The sequence below is a fragment of the Temnothorax longispinosus genome, chromosome 5 (assembly GCF_030848805.1).
Source record: "Temnothorax longispinosus isolate EJ_2023e chromosome 5, Tlon_JGU_v1, whole genome shotgun sequence".
Lineage (NCBI taxonomy): Eukaryota > Metazoa > Arthropoda > Insecta > Hymenoptera > Formicidae > Temnothorax > Temnothorax longispinosus.
In genome coordinates this window covers 13757137-13784998 of record NC_092362.1, presented here as the reverse complement: position 1 = coordinate 13784998, position 27862 = coordinate 13757137, and the positions used below count along the sequence as shown (strand labels likewise).

Below are 27862 nucleotides of genomic sequence, written 5' to 3'. Positions count from 1 at the left end.
GGCTCGTGAACATAACCTCTCTCACTCTCTTTCTCTTCTTTCTTCTCTAATTTACAGAATCATTTAAATAATGATAGATTCTCTCCCCCTCGCAGATAAAAATTCGATATATTAAAATAAATAATGTTTTATCTTAAGTAAAATAAAATCTTGAGAACCCCCTATTTATACATATAAAGAAAAAGATTTTATTTCAAGATTTTATCGTATCATTTGTGTAAACGATAATACGATGATTATGCTTAAGCATAATCATTTCTATTCATTGTCATTATTTTGTTGCCTATACATGCTGCTTCGCGCAGCTCATAATTTCGAGAAAGGTTTTAAAGACGCGAAGAGACGCGCGACAACGCATTCACCTGTGTCTCGAATCTCACGTAGGAACGCGCGGTAATCTCGTGGCGGATCTATCGCGTGTGTTGGCGCATGAATAATAGCATGAATAAAGTATGGCCGCCATTATCTTCATTGATATTTCTACCGGACGAGAGAAAGAGAGAGTTCATCTAAGATTACAATCGGGATTATGAAGGAGGTCAAATTCGCGGGGATTATTGATAACCGTAATCAGTGTACACACGCGTATATTATACATTGCGTATAGGATGTCGCACAAGTTATAAGTACGCAAATGCTGTATACGTATTTACTTGCATCATAAATATAATATTTCTTAATTAGCTGATTGACCATGATTCTCCTTATTATTAAATATGAAATTTTTAATTTTATTCAAATACATCTGTCGTTTTTCCTTTTCACGATCGCTTTGGATTGGCTAATCAAAGTATAATCGAAATAAATCAGAACAGGCTCTTTTTTTTCATTTTTTAAATTGTTTTTTATAAATAAGACGATTGGATATTGTTTTATATTAATTATAATTGTGGACGACGTGCTTCAGATAATTATATATAAAATTATAAAATATCTTTGAATAAAGACAATTTGCGAAGTAAAATAAAGTATATATGCCTTGTAATACCGAGTATATAACAATGTCATTACGACATTGTTGATATTCTTTCCCGTAATAGAGACGATTTTTCAAAGATTACACTGGCGGGTCGTGAGAGAACCTTGACTCTCTCCCGCGTCGTCTCTCAATCGTCTATCACTAACGTCGTTACGTAGAATAGCTACACCGCAAACACATGATACGTGTACGACGGTTGCGAAATCACGAATGCGCTAGGAGTGCAGAATGCAATACGCGGAATACTTTCCCAAAGCGGAGATAAAGAACCTCGCGATTCTCGCGAATAAAGCATCGGCATCGACAGTTGCCCGGTAGGGTAGGGCATCCAAAAAGAAGCAGACTCGCTCACGGATGTGTCGCGCGGTGAGAGTTTAGATGCGCTTTTAAGATTTAACTCTCTGTCTCTCTCTTTTTCTCTCTTTCACGCTGCCGAGAGATTGCGGAACGACGGGCCTATATACGTGTGTCGGCAACGTTGCGACATCGCTAATGCATCGTGAGTGCAGAATGTAGCCGTGGATGCACTGCTAAACTACCATGGTAGAGACGAATAGCGAGTATACGGGAAATCTACTCCCCCTCGAACAGAAGTTCGAGATGCCAGCGCAAATTTTTAGCGCTCGTAGGATCGTGCATTGCAACAGCAACGCGTAGACAATACGCAAATAACGATTTACATGGCAGTGACGTCTTTGCGATACTACTACCTACGTAAAAAATCCGTCACGATCGTATATTGTTTGGATAAAATAACAAAATATCGACGCGATAAACACGATGGCAAATTTTTATTTAAAAATATTGCATCTAAGAATACGATACAAAGATATGTGATCTACATTAATCGCACACAAACAAGCACGATTAAATTGACTCGAAACCAGTTTAATTACTAGATTTATCTTTGAATCTTAAATTATTTACGAAAGACTTAATTCGGATAGAGATTTTCGAAACAAACTTTCATTATGCAGTACAGAAAGGAAACATGTAGTGCATATAGATCGTTGACTGTAAGTATTCTACATTATTCCACCAGAATGCTCGTGGAATAACAAGAGAAACAGGAAAGAGAGCTTGGAATTTACGACTCTATCCTGGTAATGCTTAGAGAATACAATCGATATACCGTGGCAGTATATTCGTTCGTATACATTGTAACGAACAGATGTAATTACGGGAATATCTTCGCCAAGTATTTTTCATTATGTACCTGACCTAAAAATTCACACACCATTAAATTACAAAACGCTTGTTATTTATCTGTTAATTCATTGTTCTTATCTTGATGACATACATTTTAATTGTTTTCTAACAAGCTTAAAGAGATCTACCGTTATCTATTTTACAATCATACGCAAAACAAAACATTCTCATTGTCAATCATTTCTAATCATTTCAAGACTTTAGAAGATTTAAAGTCACATTTAAATATTATCAAAAGATTTCACGGCAATTGTAATCGTTATTGTAATTGTAATAGCAGCATCGCGAGGAATATATTATCAACGCCGATTTTTATTTTACTGAAAAACGTCGCTCGAGAAATAAAAACACGAAAAATTTCTGACGGAATCCCGCGACAAGAAAGAGTACAATCACATGTCGATAGCCGGTATTGCAAAATCACTAATGCACGGAGTTGAGCAGAACTACACCGCAAATACAACGAGAAACACACAGCGGCGAATCCTCTTCTGGCGTGTACCTATATTAAGCGACCTTCCCTGTCACCGAGAGACAATGCGGCGATGCGCCGTGGCGGTTGTCTCACGTATATATCGCTTGCATTTTCTCATGTGACGTTCGATCACCGTCGTGTAAACGCTTTCAGCGAAACAACACGTAGCTCCTAAAGACACTTCAAGGCTTCGTTCTTTTTTCTCCTCTCGTAACTACTCTTTCCCGACGTAATTCCATGCACGCTTTATTGACCATCTCCTGCGAGCCGGGAAAATGCGTGACCTCTTTTTTTTCCAACATTTTTATTCGCGACTGCTAATTTTTATATCTTAACGAGCGCGCGAAGGCGATACGTTATTATGCACGCAAGGCTCTCACGGTAAATCGCAAATGTATATATGTACGTACATACATTATTATACAAGAGTGCGAAAATTGACTAAAATTAGTAACATTTTTCAATGCGCTTTAACTCGGCCGTTGAACTCAACGAGGAAAAAAATCTCGTTATATGCGTTCGCGTGCGCCACGCACCGGAAATTTATCGAATTCCATTACGTGAAGTAATACGTACGTCAAAGTCTTTACGATTGAAGATAACACGGGTGTAATTCAATAATGGCCAACAAACTGCGGTCATATCGGGCTATCAATTATTTTTATTTTTATTTTTCCGGATAAGATGCTAAAGAATGTTTCATAACTGTATTATTCAATAATTCTCACGGTTATTTTATAGTGAAAAGTATTCTCTGATAGTCTCTACTGAGACTTCGGAATGTGACTTAAGGTCTTTTTCTCCTCCCGAATCCTAAACTGGCGGCGGGAATTTCTATGATAGAGCGTTACATTCAAGGAGCGAAGTTCCCCATTTCGAGCGGGTGCAGATGGACGAGGAAAAGATAAATAATACGCGAGATAAACGGACACACATCGCCGATTCACCGCTGGAATTTGAGGAATCCCGACGTAGGGCCAGCCGGCCAGGTAGTCTCGCGCGCGCACACGCAATTCTGCCTTACAATAAATACCTCAGCACACACCGGTTTTTCTCAATTATTTAAGTCACCGCGTATAGTTACGCAATAGTGCATAGCTAACCGCGATCTTACGATTCTCGCCAGCTTTTCCCCGTTTGACGTTTGACGTTCGACGTTCGACGTTGTCGGCCGATATTTCACCACACGCGTAATCTTTAGTAAGTCTTTCATTACGAAAAAGAACTATGTACATCATATCAAGATTTTCAAAATTTGCACAAAATAACAAAAATATCAATCAAAAATTGAGTAGGTTAAGTTTTAAGGCATTAAACACAACAAAGATAATAAGCTGTGTGCAAAAAGATCTATTCTTTAGTTCACACAATTTCGTTGTCGTTCTTATGTGTGAATGGTTCAAATGTTTTCACAAAATATACACAGGTAGTCCGTGAACAACTCTAAACACATTAGCGATAGATTTCCTACGACGAAAGTCCTATACGACGGAATTTGTGACGTATGCGTGCCACATGGAGCGTGAAAGCGTTCACGAATACAAATCGCCACATGTACTCACGTGTAAACGTACATGTGTGAACACGAAAGACTGCAGTGGAGACCTTATCTGCATGGGCGTATATCGGGCGTAAAAAGCTATCAAAAACATGGTTCAAATTTCCTATGTTTTCGCATTATCGTTGACGGAAAAATTTCACAGCTTTGAAAAAGGCAGTTCATGTCAGGATTGCGACTTTGGTCTTGACGTCAATTCATAAAACATTTAAATATATCGAATCGGTATAAGTAAACAAGTACGTAGTACTCCATTTATACTGCGCAATGTGATATTACGCATGAATCAAACGTCATTTTTCTTTTTTGTGTTATATTGGATAAAGTTGATTTATACCATACCGCGTTAAATCAGTAATGTATTTTCATGTTGAGTGTTGCAAATTTAGATAACACGTGCTTAACACGCTGCATATCTAATTCGTGTTCATTAAAACTGCATTAAAATATTATAGATGAATTTATTTAAATTCCCGAAGTTTACACAGAGAAATTTCTCTCTTCTAATCAATTTCTTTTATCATTATATTCATACGTATAATCAACGACAACAATAGCATGTCAGGAAAAAATTTAACTTACAAAAAAGAAAAATAAAAAAATGAATAAAAATTCACTTCTAAAGTACCGTTTCCAATTTGTCATCACATTTGTCGGACGGAAATAAAAAGTGTATTACACCCGCTTACATGATAAATGAACTTGTTAATAACGGTACGCGTGTGCAGACAGCGAAAAGACCTTTTCTTGCTTCTTCTTATCAAAAAGAATGATCACTTTATGATGAATGGCACGGTATTCAGATCCGTTTTCCGTCTAGAAGCGTTCTTTTTCAAACTGAAAAATGATTCCGACAAAGATCTGCAATGTTTCTTTGTAAAAAGAAGATCGAAGACGAATACTCTTTTTACATAAACATTTCTAAAAAATCTCAATTTTTTATAATACACACCAATTTAAAATAAAAAATTCATAGAGAGGAAAAAATTTGATAATGCATTAACGTCATTATTTTTTTGCGAAAAGAAGTGACTTGGATCAAATCTTGACGCGTGTCCAACTAATTTCCCTCGTCAAATCCGACGTTAGACGAGCGTGCGAGACAAGATCCGCAAGATTGATCGCGCTTCGTTTTTAGCAGGCACTCGTTATCATATTATATTACGCTCGAGCCGAGTGCGTCTCGTCAATGTTACATTCCTTCCTCCTTGTGCGGACAACCGCCGCATTGGGTAATCGATCGTGGCAAACGGCGAGAGACAATTAATCGTGCAAGATGGAGAACGCGCGACTAACCCGCGCACGCAGGAATGCACGTGATGTGCGTAACGTCGGCAATCAGGGTCGTGATTGCACTACACGGGAATCAAATTAGCATTGAGCGTCGGCCGTCTTTCGCCATTAGAGCCACGACGCGACGGACGGAAAGGTATACAGAAAACGATAGGCGTATTTGCGGCCGATTGGGAGGAGATGCAGCGAACGAGTCCGGTGTGGCTTTTACGTAACGTTTTTATCCTTGCTTCTCTGTAGATATATCTGCTTGGCGAAGTATGCGCGGCGACGTATCTTTGGTATAACTTTCCAGAGTACGACACAATAGGAACGTTCGCGTAAGCACGTCTCTCTAAAGAGTACCTAACATCTATTCTAAGAAAATATTCAGGCTAACTTTACTTTTACAGATAAAATTGCCTCACAGTTTATTAAAAAACAATCGCAAATTTTAAAAAAATAAAGATCTTGCTTAGACTTGCTTTTCATACTATTTTAAACGTCATTCATTCATAAAGTGTATAATTAAATTATTGATTGAAGGATATTATCGACAATCCGTCAGATTTTGATTTTAGTGATTGACAAGTATTTCTAAATCTCAATCAACAAATTAGACCTGTCACTATAGCGATGGATAACGTGTAGATACAAGGTGTCGCGTATGCACGTGCTTCCGTGTGTAACGAGTACGTACCGCGTGTTGCGCACATAAACTATCCAGGCGTATGTTTGCTGTCTTCGAGGACTACTCTCACGAGAAGATAAAAATCTCCGTCACGCAAATGCGGAAAAAAGCCTTCAAGAATCAATCGCCTCATTGTCTGTGCCGATTGGAAACAGATGAATAGGAAGTGAGTTAATGGGTATTATTTCGGAGCGTGGTTTACTACGCTTAACGAAAGTCTGTTCGGTGCTCGATATATGTAATATGTATAGCTCGCATTGCAATGAATATTTTTAGAATTTTAAACTTATCTCGCAGATACCGTTAAGAAAAGATATATACGTTGTGTAATTATTATTAAATCTCATATCTCAAAATGGAATATACAATTTTTATATCAATATTATAATTTGAAAAAATTATTTATATATGTATAACGTAAACTTTTAACCAACTGATCTTTGCGACTTGAGTGTGATTCTTGAAAAGTGAAATTGGAACACGAAACTGATTATTACACAGAGCAACAAAACTTCAGGGATGACGCCCGTCATCCTTGAAAAATAATACGATCTGAAACTTCAGACTAAAAAAAACTTGAAGTAATTTTATTGAGCCTGTTATCGCTCGTCGCCTTCTCCAAGCATGATGTAAGTCCGCGCAGTGAAAGTTTCGCCACCTTCAGAACCGTAAATTACTTCCTGAAAATTTTTCTTTATTTCTTTTTTTTTTCGATTTAGTAACACGTGCGCACACAAGAGCATACGGAAATACATGCGGTACATTGCCTCTTTCTAGTGGTGTCCTACTTTTCCTGCCAAAATTGCTGGGAAATATCGAAACGCGCTTGCCTAAGAGCCCGTTAAAAATCGTAACAGCGCGACGAAGTTATTAACTATAACAATAAGACCGCGCGAGTATTGCAAAGCGCGAGGAATTTCTAAGATCCGGAGTCGCGGCGTTCGGCGAAATCGAAATTTATCGTACGTCATTATCCGCCACGTTCGCACTCCGAACCACTTACGAGCAGCATTTCTCGAATCGCCGCCGCGTGCGTAATTACGGGACATTAGGAGCACGCGCGGCACGCACAAACGAATATAGTGCACAAAGATCGGAAGGGCCAACCTTCCGAAAAAAAAGCATCACGAATCAGCGACTTATTTTACAGCCGCGGCTTACGCGTTATCTGCTTCCTAATAATAGGACAATTTTCTGGAAAAATGTCCGAACAGGATCACCTTTATTAGCTCTCATAATCAACGACTACCGATATCTCGACAAGACATCCGCTATAAATTTCGACCCACGGCTCCCAGTAAAACGGACGGTCAGCTGGAATTTCGGCAGATAATGAGCAGTGTCCTTGTTCAATGTCAACTCCCAGAAAAGATATAGCATCCTAAAAGCATTATGACGTAGGTCATAATATTTTTAGCAAACATAGTCTTCGTGGAAAGATACTATTTATTAAAGAGAAGAGTTTCATGCTAATGATAGAATGCTAATTGATAGTAAATTAGATAAAAGATGAACGCAAAAAGACTAGCAAAAGATACTCTATCGAATAGTAATGACATTGTAAAAGCTCACGTTATTTCGTCATTCTACAAAAGTTAAAAGTCACACGTATATTTTAATTCCATTTTAGATCGTTATTAGAATATTTCATTGAAAATAAATAATTTTTGGAAAGCTAATTTAAAAAAACGAATCAAATGAGGCTTACCAATAAAGAATTGTTTTCTGCAAAATTTTCTGACGCGTGAAATTACTCAATTTTACTGACTCACTGATAAAATTGACTGAGTAATGATATACCTTTTTTTTCCCCCAAGAAACCCAATATTGATATGTATAATATCATCACGCCTCGTTCCAGCAATGTTCTTTATCTCAGCTCATTTGACTCAGCCTGTAACGAAAGTCGATCTAGAGATTAATACGCAAGAACGCAAAGATGTGTACGTAGTAATTGATAGGTGGGTGACGAACCGACGAGACTCCATGAAGCATAGGTAAACATAACTGGAATAACAGCGCGGCCTAATCATACCGCGATAAACGTGGATGAAGATCTAATTCCAGTATTGCTTTCTCCTGTTCACATTACGAATTATCTCCTCCGGCCATTCATATCGGGAGATCGAACAATCGTACAATTTACATATATACAGTGAATGAGTCTAAAACCTCACTTAAGTGTTGCTCAAATCTTGCTCTGCATATGCTCGAATAAGCACGTATAATTAAAAAATTACTATAATACTTATACTTAAAGTTTATATGAAAAATTTCATATATATATTTTCTATAATCTTATTCATTAAACTTAATTCGTCTAATTAAGCTATTAAATATCCACATTCGACTTACATATAAAGTTTATTTATTTATCTGCGCAAATGCTTGTAGCTACGGAATTTCACATAAATTACTTAAAATATAGCCAAAAAGAGAGAAATATTATACCCTACGAGAAATGCTTTTCGTAAATGGAAATTTAATCGCGTCTTTAATAATATGATATTAATGCCAATATTAGACGGTGCTCTCTCGACAGTATATATTATTTAAGATAGAGCGACACTATACATGAGTAATTCATCTAACCTTAGCTAATAACTGGTAAGCTTTACCACGTCGGGCGTAATTTACTTGTCAGTGCGAACGAAATAATACGATATTAATCGTGAATCGAGTGAAAATACTTGTGCCATGCCGTTTCCTACTTGCATATAGATACGTGTACGGGCTAATAAACAGGTATGTATGTAATGAGTGAGAATCGAACTTGACGGCTAACCGACATAACTAGCACCAACCTCCGAACATTCTAATCGCGGTACTGTAAACGCCACTATCACAAACATCACTTTCTCCATCTTCAGCTCTAAACGACCATCCTGTTAACCTTTTCTAACTGCTAAAAAGGACGCCATAATGACGAGTTGTATTCAATTTCCCGTTTAAGAATGACCATAATAACTAGAATAAAACTCGTATCTCTCTCAGAGACTGTCGAACATATACCTACGTATTGAAGATGAGAATTTTATTATCACAATAACTTGCGTAAGTACGCTGAGCAAGAGTCGCCCGTATGATATATTACAGTTTCACTGATCCATGTATGCAATAAGAACGTAAAATGCAGATTAGCAATTTAAACTCGCTGATATTTAATTCACTTTAATTAAAATCCAAAGATATTAAAAGTTCAAGTACATACAAATTTACATTCAAGATTGTATTGCTAAAGCAACAATTTTTGAAAAAAAATTAACTAAAATTTTTATATACATATAAAAAAATTTTCCTACCGTAACTAATAATGGCTATTTTGAATTAGACAGTAAAAAAATCGAGGACATAATCGGCACGACATGACTAAGAAAAGATGATTAATATATAATAGCTGCTTCGCTCGAGAGTCGAAAGTAAATTTCGCGTTCGCCAGTCGATGAGTCAATAACCTTTAAATATTCCTCGCATGTCGATTAGCCGAAAAATAATACTTGCGAAGAATGCACGATATCCCCTCTTCCTCCTACGATATTTATGACCGATATAAAAACACCTTACGTCGCATTACGGAATACCCGCATTTGTACAGACTTCAGCCGTGTACTTTCATCGAACTGTACAGTCTATAGTCTATAGAGTCTACGTTTATATTATGCAAAGATTTATAAAAACTTATGGAAGATAAATGTAATTTATTCGCGAAGGAGAATTGTATGCGGAATAAGCGCAAAACGTCAAGAATTTATACATCAAGTATACACATATGTATGTACCTATGTGTGCAGATCTGTTTAAAAAATAAATCTCTGCTATATCTTAGACGGATTATCGTAATACATCAAGGTATCTTATGCGTCTTGTTACATGCACGCGACACCGTTTATGCGGTATATAATTCATCGGTAATGGCTTTTCCGTCACTAGGACAACATGACGTAACGACGCAACTAATTAGGGGGCTGCGGAAACATCGAACGCCCTTGCATTTTATGTACCAATATTTCAGGATACTTCAAATACTTTCGCAGAGATAGTTGCGAAGATCGGACGGAAATTTACGAGTACGTCTTAACTTGCCATCAAGGACAGCACGAGATTTCGTCTCGGTCGGCATTCTTGCGCAACAAAACTTTAGATATACTGATTGAAAACCACGCGCGCTCGTTAAGAGAAGTATCTTTTAGTACTTTCAATTTTGATGCACAAAAAAGTAGTACGTTTCCAATACATTAAACTCGATACGTTAAATCTCTCTAAAAAATCCAACACAATTTTTTAAAAAATTGTCAAACTTCTAGTACGTCTACTCATATGTCAATTAAAGACTCGTATTGCCAACTCGAGTACAATATCCCTTCGATGGAATAGAAAAAATAGAAAAGTATTAATTTGCCAGATACGTGCATATCCTGAGATAGGAAAATCTTAACGATACGATTTAGCTGATAAGGGAAACAGTGAGAAATCGTTATATACGAATTATTTTCTGCGGGCAACCCGCACATACGCAGATATAGACATTATCGGGCGTACGTAGGACGCAAATCACACGTACCATTTATCACGCGCGCGTCGAGAGATCTCGCTAAAAGCTCGTCGGCACAACAGTCTCCGCGGTATTAGCGATAATTTTGGCGCGTACCGTTTCGTGTCACACACAAACGCGCGGCGTATAGAATCTCCTTTAACCCTCTGTGGTTGAATATCGGCATTTAACTGACCGCGGACTTTTACTCTTTTGCTCGAATGCGTCGGCGCGTAGCCGCGTCGCACGTATCCGTACGTTTAGAGTTACGAAATCTACTTTAATTAAGTACCCGGGGATATAGTTGATACCGTTAACTCGTCTCTTGATTATTTTTATTACGACCGCACCAACAAACGTGCTACGTATTGCAAGGTGATCTAAATTAGCGTTTGACGTGTTCTGCATGTCGCACGTTGTTTTATATTGCGTTGCAAATTATCTTCGATGACCTTCTTTAAAAAAAAATGACTTCTTCGTGAAAGTCTCTGTGAGCACGGCTAGTAATATAGCTAAACTTAAATTTTAAAAAATAATATCTATAAAATTATCAGACTCTCGAAAGAGTTAGGAATACATATATGACACTGTTCTAGTTGTTTTATTTAGATTCTTAAAACTATAATCAAATATTTTCAGAATATATTATATTAATTTTTATATTAATATTATCTACGACTAAAATGTGTGATTTACGAGATATTCGGATGGTTCTGTGAGCAAGTAGATCGAGTCCGAAAGAGCTCGCGAGAAAGAAAAAGTCGCCGCATAATCGCGACTGCAATAATCAACGTGCTTGTCGACAGCGTGCATTTATGTGCGTCATAAAATCGAATGTTAGATTTACACCGACCCACGCTGAATCGCCGACCCAGTTCAAGATCCGAGAACGAGACGAATCGCAATGGAAAAAAGAAAAAAATACCAATACAAAAAAGAGAGAAAGAGAGAGAGAGACAGGTCGTTCGTCACTTGGCGCGCGGATAGAAAGCAGCCGGTCATCGATCGCGCTTTCCTTCTTACGACCGCGTACGCGCGAAAGACGTCAGGGTTCAGCGAACGACGCAATATACGCGTGTACTTACTATACGTACACGCCGACGCCGCTTCCTTCGCCGCGCGCGATCGAGCGTGTATCCGGCACTTCCTTCACCGCGATCGCGGCGGAAACGCGAGCGAGGGAAGCCGAAAGCCGACGCGTATCGGGAGGCTGGAGATTTATTTCCCTCCTCGCGACGGCATCAGCGATGGCACCTGGATACCAACCGCTTCCTCGCGTGCACCGCGCGAAAGAGCAAGTGTGAAAACGACGTTACACGCCGCGCATTAATTTAATTCGCACGCATCCGCGGTGCTCCCGCAGCTCCTTTTATCCGCGTCACGCGAAATAATTCCGCCCGATTCACTCCGGGGAAAAGCCGTGAGAATACGTGTATTTCGATTCCGACGTGAATCTTTTTTTACGTTTTCCTTCCTTCAGATCAGCATGTTTACGCGACGTTCGTCGTTAGAGATAATAATCGATGCCAACTCGGACTCTCGCTTTTCGCGCTTGCAGCCTCTCTCTCTCTCTCTCGCCAAATATTTAACTATCGACGCGTATTTTTCATCTCTATGTCTGAAGCTCAATTGTGTCGATTATATCAACATGATTTTGAAAGCAAAATAACTCGGCAAAAATGGTGATGTGTGACAATGCGCGCGCGAAAGCGGTACTAATCAACGGACCGCGAGACACGAGACCGAGACACGCGCGGAGAATTTCCCTACGAAGAGAACATTAAATACCGAAGGTAACACCTCTTACTCTCGCATGTATAATGTGTAGCACTTATCCTCGATGTGTACGCGCCGCTACATTAATTGCCAAAGTCCGTTTCGATTTCTACCTTGGAATTTGCGCCGCGGCTTCCCGATTCAAATTTACGCTTTTATTTCTTCGCAATGTCAACGGCGAGCAAGTGTAAAACCGGGACAACGCGACATACTATTCCGATCAGGTCTGTTTATAATCATATCGCGGAAGCACTTTCACACACGTCGCGACGAGCGAAATGCTCGAGGTCGAAGACTTATTCTTGTCATATCGTACCAAATGGCTATAAAAATTGTTTCAATTCTCGTGAAATTCTAGTGGGCTGTATTTTACACATTTATACAAAGACTCACAAGACACAAATGACTCTTACTCTCGACCTACGTGGTCAAATTTATATTAATTATAATAATCACGACGTCGGTTAAATCAAGAGTAAAAGAAAGTACGTTGTGTAAATTGTTTACTGGCGAAAATATAAGTTTCCGATTTGTTTTACTCACAAGACAGTTTGCAATTTATATCGCACGTAATAACACATTACATGCGATTTATTTCGCTACGTAGTTAATTGAACGTTTATTAACTGTTAAATATATCGACCTCACCATTTCTGCGCCAAATTCCTCACGTACGAGTAAGGTTAACTCGTCCGGGGGGCGAGCGGCCGGAGCGGCCGGAGCGGCCGGAGCCCGGGCCGATATCAACGGATACGCTTATAAATCAACAGGGCACTCCACACTCCACTTACCGTGAGCTGCGTCTTGTCAGGCGCAATCGCCGTGATCTCGACCGGCCTCGGCTCCGGCGGGTTCGCCCTGCTGAGAAACGCAGCCGGCATTTTCGCGACGAGGGACAGCCTCCTGGTGAGCCGTCTGCCCACGTCCGCGCGTCGGCGCAGCCTGACGCGGGGTCCGGTGCCGGTGCCCTTGTAGCTCCCGAATTCCATTCTCGATCAGGATCCTTCGATCCTCTCCTTCCTCATCGGCTCATGGTGACACACCACACACGTTACACGTTACACGTTACGCGCGACGACACCGGCGTTGTCGTCGTCGTCGTCGTTGTCCCACCACCGCCGCGCCGCGGTAGATCGTTGCAGTCACGTGATTATTCGAACGAGCGTCGCGTCGTGTCCTCGTCAACGTCCATCTCGAACGCTTCAAGCTTCAAGTTTCGAGATTTCCCCTCACGGTTCACTGATCGCACTGATCGCACTGTCCACAGTCCGCACGAGCCGGCGAGGACTCCGACGTTTCGGAGCTACCGCCGCCATTTGCATTTTGCGCCGGTTTCAAAATCGACTGGCGCCATTCAGATCCCGCGCGCTATCACCGGGATCGATATCCGGCCATCCGGCGTTTCTCCGCGATTCGCGGGGTGTCTCGTTCGAATTATATGTCCCGGACGACAGTCTCGACGTGAATCTCGCGACGTCGCGGCGCACGAGACGAACCGGCCACGCACGCGACGTAAAAACCGACTGGATGCTGGAGCCGGAGGTATACACTCACGCACACAAGCCTCCCTCGCAGCGAGTGCCGAGTGGACGCAGTGGACCGGACGGGGTATAGAGGGGAGGGGACGAGGGCGCGCAGCCACACGTAGCTACGTTCGTGCACCTGCGGGCATATGTGCGCCGTGCGGGCCTGTTCTCCTCTCTTTCTCTCCTACCTCCTACCGTCTCTCCCTTCGTCGAGGATTCGAAAAATCGAGGCGCGCGCGGAAAAGAGAGCGCGCGCCCGCCGACTCGTTCTCACCGCCCTGGCGATCGCTCGCTCGGTCTGCCTGACGCGCTTCGACTGAAATTGAATCGCGGCAGCCTCCTACCACGCGGTCCTCCGCCGCCGCGTCGCGCCGAGTCGGCCACCACACCACTAACTAACCACCGCGCCGCGCCTCACCTCACCCCTCGCCCTCACCTCGCCTAGCGTTGCGCCGTTGCGCCGATGCGTGCGAGGAGCCGCCGGCGCGCGCCGTTGGTTGGTAAACAAAACGTGTCCCCGCGGGAGATTAGCGTCGCGCGACGACCAGCGACGACGTCCAAACGTTCGAGACTGATGATGTAACGGGTGCGCACTGCGCGCACGACCCCCACGACGCGGACGCGAACGCGACTAAATTTATCGCTGCGCGACGCGCAACACCATCCGCGTACGATGTTACGGAACGCGACAACTTCAGACCGTAAACCGTAACGTCTCCAACCGTCAATATGGCGTTAGCTTGTAAAAATGCGAAAACGTGCAAACGTAATCTTTAATTTTCTCGATTGGATTAGGATCGATTGAAGATCGTTCGCTTGCACTTGCTGCACGTACTGGTATTTTTCGCTCTTTCCTTCCTCTCTCAGCACTTGTATCATTTTATAGAAAAGAGAGCGAAAGTAAAAGAAACAATAAGCCTTATTTTGATTTCCAATGTACCTGTTTCTGAATGCAGAATAGGTGGGACAAAATGAACGTGCTTAACACGTCGAATTTGTTATAAATAACAATGCTGCGCCGAATAAAATATACCCCCTTAACTTTGTCATGAGAGCAATTAAAACGAATCGATTTTCGACGAGGAATGGTCTTTGCGAAACGCGATATTGCCGCGCGAGTCGCGAGACCAATTAACTTCGCTGCGCTTTTACGCGATATATTGAATAGGCGAGGTGCTGCATCGCGACATCCGGTGTTTCTTCAGGCGAAAGCCATTGTTTCCCGCGCGAGAGAAGAGAGAACTCGTCGGACGCGTAATCGGAAGCCGCAGAAGGTGCGCGTTCGCGATAAGAAATCGCGGAACGCGCGATTTATATCCGCGATCCGCGCGACGTCGCCGTCGCCGGCAATCGTTGACAGAAGCGTCCTAAAGACGCGCGGCGTCGCCGATACGTTTCCTTCCTCGCCTATAAATAACACGAAGACCTATTAGAAAGCGCATTTCTACGCCGATCGCGTAGCATGTACGTACGACGTCCCGATCGGTTGCATAACGCCATGCGTCGCCATGTTATTTGCCGTTCGATATCCGTCGAGGCTCGATCTTCGACGCTTCGACGCTTCGAGGCTTGTAAACGCGCTCGCGGCATCGCGAATGCCCTATCGCGTAAATATGCGTGCCTATTCGGGACTATTTCGTATTTAGATATTCACGACTTCGAGATAATAATTTAATGTGTAATAATTACGTCCTTGTTGTAATAATATGATAAAATGTAATATAATAAAAACATCAACATATGTATATAATAAAATGTATATATGTATAATGTTATTGATATTATTAGAAATCAATGTTGTCAGATATAAGTGCGCCAGAACGATCCAGGTGTAACCCTTCTATACGACAAACTTTATGTTAGACGTGATTTTCAGCACGCACATATCGCACGTTTCCCATTTCAATTTAATCGTTGGATGTTGCTGCCGTTATTGACATTATAAACGAGCAGCGGCCACCAGCTTTCCTGCAACTCGCGTGTGATTCACGTCTCTTGTGTTCTCAATTCTCTGCGGCACGAATAAAAGACACTGACGACGTCCATTTAACCGCGAAAACATTCGTAAAGTCTATGAAAGGAATAAGGAATCTGTGGAATGGAAGATTTGTCCGGTTAAAAAGCTGCGATCTGTTAGTTCGCAGCAAATATACATATAGGATTTACGACGTTAAGTTTTCCACGAAAACGTGTGTTGAGTTAGGCATATATGTAAATCCGATTTCGCCTACTCTCCTCAAACTTTGAAGATTCAAATTTGCGATAGTTGTCATAAGAGGCCGCGGACAGAGAAGGATCGCGTTTAAAAAGATCGCTCGTCGAGGATTCAGCGGCTGCTACTTGTCTTGAGAAAGGTTGGTGAAATCGACTGCTAATCTACGTTTTTCCTTTCGCCGAGAAGTAGCTATTCAACGTGAAATGAAGTCCGAATCTTGGCGTGCATTTGTACACAAATTGAAGCTTGGCGGAAGCGACATTCGCACCTTTCACCCTTGATCCCGCGCCGTTTCTACGATTTCTTCTACGAGTTCTCATCGTCTGTGTGAGAAGTGCGCGCGGCCTTGCTCAGCTTACACGGCCTCGTCCAAGATGCTAAACAAGATATTACGCTGTATAAACGTACAGAAATGTGAATACCAAAAATGTATACAATTTTTCTGACAAATACGAGAAATGCTGTTAATGCTGAAAATGAATGGAAAATCCTACGATTCTCATTGATTAGTCAAGTGTATATTTCTAATATATTTTCTTTATTTAATCTCCAAACTTGTTTCAAATCTAAAGATTACTCTCGAAAAAATCACGTATAATAGAAATATTGAAAAACTTAAAAAGCTTTGGGCGACTTTGGCCAATTAACTTGATCGGCGATTATTTTAAATAGCAGAATTTTATTTAAAGAAAAACTTATCATCATCGTTTAACCATCGTCCCTAATCTAATTTTTTTAATCGGACGCAAATCGAAATTAGTCGTTGTAGAATGTAAATAAATCTGGCGTACGCTAGGCGAGTTAACGGAGGTGTGATCTGTCGGGTGCTCGGAGTACTAAGCGACATATCGACAAGAAGGCAAAAAGGGCGACATCTTTCATTGGTGTCTGCCGGCTGCCCGACGGGCCGACGCCGACGAGATTTTTTGGTAATTTCGGAGTAATCTCCGGAGTCCGGAGTCCGCGGACGCGGAATCACGCCTCACGCCGGCCGCGTGAAGTAGATGGCGCGTGCGAGTGCCGCGGGCCGCGGCTACGAGAACGGCGGGTCAGCCGTCAAGCGGGTGTAATAATTCGCTCCGGCTTCGAGCGACGAGCACGTCGAGCACTACGCCACTACCACGCACCACGCACGAGTATGACAGATCGGAGCAGAGACCCGGAGTCGACCGCGAGCACCGCTGCCGAGCAAGCGGGCGCGCGACGGAAATCCAGGCGTGGAAACACGAGCGGGAAACTCGCGACGCTTCTTCGGCGATGCGAGGGCAGTCGGCGTCAGGAGTACAAGAGGGAGGATCCGACGAGCGACACCAGGTCGACGGAGCACAGATTCAAGGGTCCGTCAAGCAGCAAGCTGTCATTCCTCGATTTCGTGTGCAATGTCAAGAAGCACCTGCTACTGAAGAATCTGTGCAAATCCAAGAAAAGGGTAGGCTCTTTTTACTATATTTTCTCCTCTCCATGGTTCTTTGTCTGGAGCAAGATTTCTTTTTTAATCTTCTTCTGCTTCTGCGATGCTCTTTGTTTTTCTTTACAACATGTGCCTTCGTGGTCTTGTCTGAAATCATTGTTCCTTTTCAGAGCAAAGAGACAGAAACGACGAGCCCTTGCTCTGGCTCAAAGCAGAACAATGTTATCTCTGTCATTGAATCTCTCAATTCATGTCAGAAGCAAGACGTGTCAACTGACGAGCAGGCCTTGTTGTCGGATAGAAGACTTTTGTATGAAGCCAGATTAGGTGACGTACTTGAAAATTCCCACTACAGTATTGAAGGAAATATAGCTAACATTAGCACGCAATATGGTTCATCTGGCACAAATCTTCATACAGTTCCTACGAGACAGCAAGCTAAATTGATAAGCGACATTGCGACTGTCAACGATGCAACGGTAATGCAACCTACCTATTCTAATACAATGGTGGCAGTTTCTAATGCAATAGCACAAGTCCCTGGCAGTGTAAACGAAACGTTAAATAACGAACATAAAGTCAAAGCAAGTCTCGCAAAAGAACTGCTTAATCTAAGTAAATATGGATGGTATTGGGGTCCCATATCAGGAGACGAAGCTGATGCCAAACTCATATCTGAACCAGATGGTGCGTTTCTGGTTCGGGATTCGTCAGACGACAGGTGCATATAACAAATAATTTACAGGATTTTCTATTCTCATATATATATATATATATATATATATATATATATATATATATATATATATGTTAACATTCTATGATTATCTGTAGGTACGTCCTAACACTCAGCTTCAAATCATCTGGAAAGATGCTGCATGCGCGTATGGAGCACAGCGGCGGCCTATTTTCTCTCTGCAATCAAAGCACCGAGAACGAAGGCTTTAATTCGGTGGCTGCTTTAATAAATCACTCCATGAACTTCAGCCAGTCCGCTGTAATATGTTACTCGAGGCCAAAATATCCGGGATATCCGTCGTTCCCGGTCAGATTAACGAAACCAGTGAGCAGATTCACTCAAGTAAGGAGTCTGCAATATCTTTGTCGTTTTGTCATTCGTCAGTATATTAGATTAGATAATATACACAAGTTGCCTTTGCCAAAAACTATCAAGGGATATATTCAAGAAGCTCATTATTAAAATCTAACAGATAAAAAAATAAAAAATGTTGAGATTAATAATGAACGTATTTTTATCAAGATACATATTAATACAAAAAGAGTGGTATAGAATAGACTTTTATGAAATGGCAGTAAAAGTATGTATATATGTATGTATATGTATATACCTATACGTATATACGTACACACGCACATATATATGAGAAATTTTTTTATCCTCGGTATATACAATATATATAAATGTATATGTTATACCTTGTAAAAATGTTTTCAAAAATATTTTCCTCAAATCATGACGTATCATTATTCAACATCAAAAAATATAAAACAGATAAAAATTATAAAAATTAAATATTAACGTTGTTTTTTTTTAATATTACGTTATTGAATGAAAAGAGACTATTTCATATTTATTAAAAGTTATGTAATCCTAGGAGAAATTTGCAATAAAATTTCTATAAGTTAATTATCGTAGGTAAAGAATTTGACTTTTTCTGCTATCTTATAGTGTTATAGTAGCAGAATATGAAGAGTAGCAAAATTTTTATATAGCTGACTCCAGATGATTATACTTAATTATGATAATATGCAGGGTAAACGAATCATTGTTTTTTAATCTATTGTTAAAAGAATGTTGATATAGCTTTATGTAATCAACAATTTATATCTTTATATTTTGTACGGAGATAATATAGATTTACGACCTATTTTATTGTACAGATTTTGTTAAAATATATTACTGTATAAAATAAATTAGCTATATCTACTAATGTTTCCTTTCTCAACATTGATTTCTAATGCAGAAAATCAGGTTCCCAAATAAAATAAACGTCTCTCTTAATTTTAATAAGAAAAGTCTTAATTTTATTTATTCGAAAACATCTATAGAAATTCTTTTCTTAAAATCTTCTTTCATTAATCTATCTCTTTTTTTCGTTAATTTAATCCAAGTATATTACGGGCCTAGAACAGAAAGGTAATTATATGTACAGTATGTATATATATAAATCAAAGATGGCTTAAAATTTTATTTATAATCGACCGGAAATAACTATACCGTTATAAAAACAGCAGTAGCAGTCTCCGTAACACGGTTTAGAGCTTCATCTGGCTTGTTTGAGCTGGAAAGCATCATTTGTACTTGTAAAGTATCCTGTATTCGTCTCTCTAAGAACAGCCAAGTTTCTTTGTGGTCTTCACTTCTATCTTGCAGCATGTACAATTCAGTGGATTTGTAAATAGTCGCCAGTATCATTCTCCTGATATACCAGTTAATCTAATCAAAGTAATGTACTCTATTTAAACAGCACATATCCGAACAATATCTTTCTTATACTAACAGATAAACATTAGCGATACGACGTACATCAACAGACCTATCGCCAGCATAATAACAAATATCATCGACTAAAGTTAATAAATTTGCCAAAGCGGTCGGTACGTTCGGTGGTAGGGTCATAATAGCCATTGCCTGCGGCCAGCTTTTTTTGTAGGGGATCACCATTCTCAACCGTGTTTCCACGGCGTCACGAACTTGTTGCTCTGGCGTCTTCCGTGGACTCGAGGAATCTGTTTCGATGACCATTGCTTCTTTCTCCAGGATTTGATTTAATTCCCGATTACACATAGAATAAAAATATAGCACTAATGCCGCGCTACCATTTGGAAAAAGTCCGTGTATTACGCCTGGATATCCAACCGACTCAGCACCTTCATTTTCATATGGACAAACAATAATTAATAAAACTTAGTATAACGAAGTTTAAAATACAATTATATATAATTTATACATTTAAAAATAATATTACCAAAAAACTGTTCAATTTAAAATACGAACTACATTTTTTATATACTTTTTCAAAGACTTTTGTAACAAAATATGTTTCAGATATTTTCCACATCTGCAAAGTTTTTATGTACTGATTAATTTCACGAAAGGATCGATTTCGTAATAGAATGCTGATTAACATTGGCTTATAATTTTCAAGACAATAATCATGTATAAAAATTATTAATAAAATGTTTTTATTTTTATTTTTAAAACATGTTTCAAATCCGTTTCCGTCAAAACTTTGATTTAATTCATTAATCTATTTTTAATAGGACATGTAAATCGAGTTACATTTCATTTTTCATAATGCTCAATGGTTTTTTGTTATAAACTACATCTATTTCTCAAGACAGTATAAAAATTAATTAGAAGAGATAGCATATAAAAATAATCGCTCAAATTACCAGCACTGATAGCTTGTTTGCTCCATCCCATGTCAGGAACAAATTTTAAAGAAGCACTAAGTATTTTTGTCTTAATGTTTTTCTCATACTCTTCGTCGTTCTCTTCGTGACCAGATTGTTGCGGTTCTGCATTTCTATTATCATTTTCAGATTGATCGACTAGCAAAGCCCTGGAAGTCCATAAACATCTAAAACCTGATAAAATCAATATCTACTTTTAAAATCATCTACATTAGATATGCATTATACATAAATATATGTTATATAAGAATAATACATAAGAATTCATGTTAATATAATTTTAGTATAATTCTTATCACTCATACATAATGTACTAGTAAAACAAATTCAATTTAGAAAAAATTTTTATTAAATCTTAAACAATTACAATTTTATGGTAATATGTTTCATAGTTTCATTTTCATAGTTGATTTTATTTCTACTCAGTACATTCATCAGACTTTTGCGTAAATTTTTCGTTCATATTTATGCATTCATTAACTCGTATAAGGATGCTTTCCATTACATCTAAACCATTTAGCACTTGATAACAAATGCAAGTTTTTTGAGAGAGTGGCATAGCTGGTAATTGTTCACTGCCAACGGTCAGTGTAACTTCCATGTTAGCCTTCATTAGCTTGCTATAATCTTCTTCTTTAACTAAATCCTTTTTCTGTTGCTCCAAATCTTTTGTCTTCACTCTCCAATGTGCTTTGCATAAATCTATCCCTTTTCTCAACGGATTTAGATAATCATTTTTTAGCATATCTACCATATTCCAAATACCCGTCTCATTGTTCTTATCTCTGATAAATAAAAATCTCAGCAAGTTCAGCGCAGTGATGATTTCGTCTGACATTTCCACCATATCAGACGAACTTCCATGTGGCAGATTGCAAACCTTCTTCAATAACAATTCCATATTTCTTCCGAGAAATTGGGGATTTCGTGGAGTTGAATCGAGACATTGAATGATAGAAGATTTAAAGATGCCAGTGATGAAACTCAGCAGGCCAGAATGTTCAACAATCTCGTACAAATGGAAAATAATAGTATATCTAGCTTCCATGTTAAATATCTCTATATATTCTTGAAAAACGCGTACTGCCTTCTTCCGTTGCTCATCATTATTAGAGTAAATCATCACTTTAGTGATTGGTTGAAACAATTCTGTATATATATCTAATTCCAACACCTTAGAATCTACAGAATGAGGTGAAATGCGTTTTATAACGTGTTCCATGAAAATTAATCCATTGGAGATTGAACAATCTTTGCTAAGCAATTTTTCGAAAAAATATGCACACATTTCAAGGATGTAATAAGAATTATATACTTGCGGTACATTTACCCAATAATTTTCTTTGGTAATAACATAAAAGTAAAAATTGGCGTAGGCCATATTTGATATGTTAAGAGTCCAGATCTGATCATGCGGCACTGCGCGGCATTGCGCTTTGAAGTAGGTAGGTCGTCTTTTACGTTGGCTAACAGTATCCAAGGAATATAATATATCTCCGGTGAGGCGAAGTGCTTGTGTCACTATATTATCCATGAGTTCTTCATAGACAGGTTCTTCACCGATGTATTTGTTCAAGCAGCAGAAGGGTTTCCCGCACAGAAAAATAAAAAAGCTCAAGAGGTAGTCCCCCAATACAGATCCTTCCTCCTGCTTAGAGTTTATATCTATCGCCTCTTCCACCAACGGCTCTAGGAACACTATGACTGCTTTATATGTATGTATAATTCCATCGCTAGCTGCTTCCGGATCATCAACTTTATCTGGCAGTGATAGATTCAAGATATACATCTGAAATCGCTCCAAGCACCAATCGATGACTTTGCCCTTGTTCTCTATCCTCATTATGCAAGAACGCATTGTATTTAAAATAGCACAGAAATTCACATGGTCGCTCGTGTGCGGTACATGTTTTAGGAACTCCAGTATGGTTATCTTGGGATCACAATTCTCAGCTATGAACATCAATACGTTTGAAGAGCATTCAAACGCTGCTTTCTTGTGTTGTAATACAGAGCTCGTGAGATTCAAGACAACGACAGACATAATACGGCCCAAGCCTTCTTCAGTGACCGAGGAATCCGCCTTTAAAAGCTCTATAGCTTTCTCGGTGTTACACTCGTCCAGAAAATTGGTGATCTGATTGACAACGTGCGTCATCATATTGGCCATCTCACCAAGCTGACAACAGTGGAAACATAAAAATGCAGATAAAATTATTCTTCGAAAAATATATTTCTATATTCTGTACCTTCTATATACGTATATATATATATATATTTACCTTTTTATGTGACAATATCAGGTACTTTCTTCTTTGTTTGCGAACTTTTCGTCAAAGAAATACTGACGCAGATGCGCGTTTCCCCTGTTTTCATTCCTGAGAAAGAAACATCGAGCACGACGTGTCTTTCTCGAAAATCTTCGTGCGAGCCGCGAGGTTACGTCTTCGCGAAAGGGCGTACGTTACACGAAATGACGGACTCTTCTATTTTTTACGTGAAAGGGCGTTCACGGAATGGAATCTAATGACGGTCATGTAAGATCGAGAACGATACGAAAATTCCAGAGAAAAACTGTCTGGAATGGAAAGAATTCGTGGGAGGGAACGCAGGATCAGACGCGATACGTGACAAGCTTGGCCGTCGGCAGTGTCGGCACAAGTCGCCAACAATTCGCTTACCGGCTACTGCAAGTCTGCTCCGCGCCGAGCGGAATGAATTAATCATCGCCATATCGCCGAGTGTCCCAGTCTCGAGTTCCTACTTCCTACTGCGCGACTGCTAAGGATTTTCCAGCGTATCGTACAATTCGTGCATGTTACTGTTCTTGAGGCGCGATTAGAATTTCGCGAGGCGACCACGTTTGGCTGCGTTTGGCGGTTGCGCCGCGGCGGTTTTAAGACACGGAAATAAGGACGCGTTGTTCGCGCGGATGCGCATTCCTCGGAGCAGCCTAAAACGAGCAATAACGTGGACTTCGTGTCAAGCGTTCATTATGTTTTTCGCGAAATCAACAAAATGTTAGACATAAACTTAACCTAACATTCGTAAATTTAAAGAGATGCATGATGCATGGCAGGGCATAGGGATCACGTGGGACTGGACCAATTAGAGAACAGATATCTTTGCTCTTTTTGTCCCGACTGAGCGCGTAGCGTGGATTGGCTGCGTTTGATCGCGATTTACCGTCGCGACCAATGAACTCGCGTCCTCGCGTGCTCACGTCGGAGCCGTCTGCTGAGTTTTGTGTATGCGTGTCTCTCTCTTAACCTCAAACGCGCTCTGCGCGACAGCCAACAGCGATTTTAACGGCAATTTAACAGCTGAAGAGACCTTGTCACGTTTGATTAAATCAAACGAGAAGATTACACCGGGGGAATTTGATTCCTCTCGAAATGGGCGATTCAGACGAGGAGAATTACGCGACGTTCGGCGTTCCTCTTGATCCCTTGGACGAAGGTACGCAAACGGGATAAAGTACCGTGTCTAAAGTACCATATATCCTTTGCATTGCGTTATATCAAAAAGTTTTAATCTTGCAGAGAACATCCCGCGAAAGAAGCCCGTTACGATCGAGGATCAATTTGCCTACGACGCCCAAGGTAGACGTAGGTTTCACGGGGCGTTTACAGGCGGTTTCTCAGCAGGATATTTCAACACTGTCGGTACTCGCGATGGATGGAGACCGCAACAGTTCAAGTCTTCCAGGAGTAGCAAGGCGGATAATGTCCTTCAGCGACCGGAGGACTTTATGGACGAGGAGGACACCGGTCTGTTCGGGATTGCTCCTAAAGGTATTCGAGCTACCAGCGATTATGCTGATCATGGACAGAGAGGAAAGAAGAGGGAGAGGATAAGTCAAGAAGGACCTATTCCTGGTACTCCCATCTTAAAAGAGCTTCTAAAACCTGTCAAGTTAGTATTTGCAAAAATTTATAATGTCATTTAATCTGTGCTACTTTGAAATTGAACGTGTTGACGGCATGTTTTTGTCTGAAAAAGAATCAAATAGAGCAATGTATTAATTATTTGCCAATGTGCTCGATTTGCGCTCCATTTAGATTTAAAGTTATATTAATTTTCATATTACTTGTGTAATTGCAGAGAAACAGTGGGTATCATCCTGCTCAAGAAAATGGGTTGGAAACCTGGCCAAGGTGTGGGCTCCAGACTGACGAAAAAAGAAAAGCAGAAGATAAAGCTACGTAATGAGAAATTAAGATTAGGGCGGGATAATCTCGAAATGGCAGGGAGCAATTCTGAGGATTCCGATGATGACTCTATCAATATTACTTTTGCACCTGATGATTATGAGCCATTCAGATGCAAGCCAAAGGACAATTATTTTGGCATTGGTTATTCGGGTCTAGACAGGCGGAAAGTCCTTTCCGGTCATATCAATCTTTTTGATACCCCGGCATTTTGCGTCAAGGATAAAAACAAAAAATTGTCGATTCACGGACAAGCGTTTGGAGTTGGTGCTTTTGAAGCTGACGATGAGGATATATACGAGAGAGAAGACATGTCGCGTTATGACTTTACTTTAGGTCCCGAACGTAAGACTAACAATAAGACGAGGTGGTCCCAAGAGGGCTCGAGTAGCTCGCAAACCGATTGCCTTGAGGGTTTTATCCGCGCGAAGGAGAGACTAGAGAGCAAGAAAGTCTTTAAAGCTCCAGAATTACCAAAGGATTTTGCACCAGTGCACGCTGTTAGGAAAAGTAGATTTTATCCGCCGATTGCAGCCCCAGTAGATAATAAACGTAAGGAGCCATTGAATGCCATAGATAGAGCGCGGATTTTAGAAGACTCCGATGAACGTTCCAAGAAACCACAGGCTTCTTCAAGTACATCCGTTGCCGCTAATATTATTTCAAAAACCTTGAATTTACATGGTAAACAACAAACGAAGGAGAGAGAAAACGTGGAGAGTCAGCGGAAGACGACAGGTAACTCTTGGTTGGATAAATTGAACGTGCAAAACTTTGTCAAAGGCGCCATTGTTGGTTCGAGACCGGACGATACAGGTAGTTTAAAGAAGTTGGAAGATTTTAAAGAATCTTTGTCGACATCTGCGCAATCAAACATAGAAAAATCGACGGAAAGCGATTCCTTGGGGAAGAGTGAAACAAGTAAATTGTTCTTGTCTAATCCGGATAAACAGAAACGATTCGAGCAGTATCTTATCTTCTCGAAGAACGGTGAGAAGGACAAGTTCGAAAGTATTCAACCACTTTCTATGACCGATTGGGAGAGAGAGCAAGAACGCGAGGAATTCGAGCAAGCGACAAAACTGGAGCAGTCGAATACGTATATGGCAGACAAGTTTGTACATAGCGCTGATTATACGACGGACAGAATGGATCCGGAAAAGGACGTAAAGGAAGCGGTGAGATTGAAAATGTTTGGCAAACTTACGCGACAGCGAAGCGAATGGAAACCGGCGAGTATCGTTTGCAAGAGATTCAATATTCCCGAACCAAAAGTTGGCTGTGCGACGATTGCAACGGATCGGAAATCGGCGAGATTCTCCGTTTTTGATTCTTTGGATTGGTGTAATTCATCGAAATTCACGAAAGCTACGGATACAGTTGAAACACAGGTGGAAGAAGTTACCCGATCGAAGGAGAAAACGGAAGAAAATATAAACGAAACGATTTCCAACACTGGTTCCAATAATATTCCATCTAACATCTACCAACCTTCAGAACCCATCTCTGAGAAATTTAAAATCTTCGAAGCTTCCTACGAGAAAGTTTTCGGCAAAGGTATTCCTTCCGCAACGTCGAAAGATGCCAAACAGGATGTGAGAGATAATTTAGAAGATAAAACAGGAATAGAAGAGAAAAAAGAAATAAATTCCGAGCCGGTATCTATGCTTAAAGATCAATCAGAAGAAAAGAAGGATCTATTTAAAGCGATTTTCCTCAGCAGCAGCGAAGATTCCGATAGCGAGACGGAGGATAATGTTGACAGCGAGACTGTCAAATCGATTTTGATCGGGAAAGATCCGAAAGAGCTAAATGTGCAACGCAACACATCGCCACCGCGAGGTATCTTCGCGAAATTGGATCTCGACAGCTTGGTGGTGACGCAACCGAAATGCATTAATGATGAAAGTACGACTTGTAAAATCTCGGAAACTAGTTTGCCAATTACCGGTGAATCGCGGAACGATGCCACGGATCATAACGATGTAATTGATGACGCAGAGATTGCAGTACTGCCAGATATGTATGGTCCGGTTCTGCCTCAGAGATTGTTGAAACAGGACAACGCTGCAACGACGACAGAAGCTGATAACGCCAAACAACTGAAACCAGTATTTCGAAGCGTCGTGGTGTCGAAAACTACGGAGGATTCGAAACTCGGCGGAAAATGGGTGGAACGAGACAAAGTGAAAAAATCGAAGAAGAAACACAAGCATAAGGAACATAAAAGCCCTAAACACAAGAAGAAGTCTAAGAAAGAGAAACGTTCGAAACGTTGATTTCTCCCTATTTTCTCTTGGGAATTCAAGCAATATAAATGATAAATCGATTTATAATCGCCTGATGGAAATACCTGTCAAAGTACACAACACAATTGTATATAAGGATGTTCGAAATACTTCATACTTCATACTCAACTAAAACTGTTCCATATATTTATTAATTAATGTTTATGCGCTTACTTGGCGATGCATATATGTACATCTGTAACATAGACTGAAAATATATAATGTTTGAACTGTGATCTACTACAGTTCTGAGCATGTTAACGAATCTAACACGATTTGCAA

The 27862-nt window shown here is 40.3% G+C and overlaps 4 protein-coding genes across 8 annotated transcripts in view; 2 read left to right on the top strand and 2 right to left on the bottom strand.

The window, feature by feature from the left end:
• Positions 1-14376, bottom strand: part of LOC139812823 (rho GTPase-activating protein 20) — a 187330-nt gene extending 172954 nt beyond the window's left edge. Inside the window, exon 1 of one of the 2 annotated variants that reach the window (XM_071777920.1) lies at positions 13283-14376. In XM_071777920.1, coding sequence (XP_071634021.1) covers positions 13283-13480 — 198 coding nt within the window. In that variant the 5' untranslated portion in view covers positions 13481-14376. The remainder of the gene's footprint in view (positions 1-13282) is intronic. The other variant, XM_071777919.1, reaches the window with a different exon arrangement.
• Positions 14377-17084: 2708 nt separating this feature from the next.
• On the top strand, positions 17085-19595 carry LOC139813135 (uncharacterized). 2 transcript variants are annotated; one of them, XM_071778477.1, is made up of 4 exons: positions 17085-17661; positions 17814-17970; positions 18064-18364; positions 18478-19595. In XM_071778477.1, the coding sequence occupies exons 1-4, from the start codon at positions 17371-17373 to the stop codon at positions 18842-18844; spliced, it is 1116 nt and encodes a 371-aa protein (XP_071634578.1). In that variant the 5' UTR covers positions 17085-17370; the 3' UTR covers positions 18845-19595. The 2 variants fall into 2 exon arrangements, with proteins under 2 accessions (XP_071634578.1, XP_071634577.1); XM_071778476.1 differs by having other exon boundaries at positions 17086-17661; positions 17814-18364.
• Positions 19596-19662: 67 nt separating this feature from the next.
• Positions 19663-24104, bottom strand: LOC139813132 (ubiquinone biosynthesis protein COQ9, mitochondrial-like). Of its 3 annotated transcripts, XM_071778472.1 has the most exons (5): positions 23763-24104; positions 21061-21255; positions 20192-20535; positions 19883-20101; positions 19663-19788 (listed from the first exon to the last, which is right to left on the bottom strand). In XM_071778472.1, exons 1-5 carry the CDS (start codon positions 23812-23814, stop codon positions 19762-19764), a joined length of 837 nt encoding a protein of 278 aa, XP_071634573.1. In that variant the 5' UTR covers positions 23815-24104; the 3' UTR covers positions 19663-19761. The 3 variants fall into 3 exon arrangements, 2 of the variants coding, with proteins under 2 accessions (XP_071634573.1, XP_071634572.1); XR_011732044.1 differs by lacking the exons at positions 19663-19788; positions 19883-20101; positions 20192-20535; positions 23763-24104 and adding exons at positions 21449-23260; positions 23364-23734 and having other exon boundaries at positions 21120-21255; XM_071778471.1 differs by lacking the exons at positions 19663-19788; positions 19883-20101; positions 20192-20535; positions 21061-21255; positions 23763-24104 and adding exons at positions 22109-22263; positions 22412-23260; positions 23364-23736.
• A 56-nt stretch (positions 24105-24160) lies between these two features.
• On the top strand, positions 24161-27850 carry LOC139813130 (G patch domain-containing protein 1 homolog). The gene is made up of 3 exons (XM_071778470.1): positions 24161-24540; positions 24624-24996; positions 25186-27850. Exons 1-3 carry the CDS (start codon positions 24477-24479, stop codon positions 27569-27571), a joined length of 2823 nt encoding a protein of 940 aa, XP_071634571.1. The 5' UTR covers positions 24161-24476; the 3' UTR covers positions 27572-27850.
• Positions 27851-27862: the final 12 nt, after the last annotated feature.

What these genes read in the sequence shown, in the direction of transcription:
- LOC139813135 (XM_071778476.1), top strand. Translation starts at nt 17,371, where the DNA reads ATGACAGATCGGAGCAGAGACCCGGAGTCGACCGCGAGCACCGCTGCC. An exon ending in TGTGCAAATCCAAGAAAAGG is followed by an intron (nt 17,662 to 17,813) that starts GTAGGCTCTTTT and finishes GTTCCTTTTCAG; the next exon opens with AGCAAAGAGACAGAAACGAC. An exon ending in CGGGATTCGTCAGACGACAG is followed by an intron (nt 18,365 to 18,477) that starts GTGCATATAACA and finishes GATTATCTGTAG; the next exon opens with GTACGTCCTAACACTCAGCT.
- LOC139813132 (XM_071778471.1), bottom strand. Translation starts at nt 23,251, where the DNA reads ATGGCCAATATGATGACGCACGTTGTCAATCAGATCACCAATTTTCTG. An exon ending in TTACCAAAGAAAATTATTGG is followed by an intron (nt 22,264 to 22,411) that starts GTAAATGTACCG and finishes CTCATTCTGTAG; the next exon opens with ATTCTAAGGTGTTGGAATTA.
- LOC139813130 (XM_071778470.1), top strand. Translation starts at nt 24,477, where the DNA reads ATGGGCGATTCAGACGAGGAGAATTACGCGACGTTCGGCGTTCCTCTT. An exon ending in TCTTGATCCCTTGGACGAAG is followed by an intron (nt 24,541 to 24,623) that starts GTACGCAAACGG and finishes TTAATCTTGCAG; the next exon opens with AGAACATCCCGCGAAAGAAG. An exon ending in GAGCTTCTAAAACCTGTCAA is followed by an intron (nt 24,997 to 25,185) that starts GTTAGTATTTGC and finishes GTGTAATTGCAG; the next exon opens with AGAAACAGTGGGTATCATCC.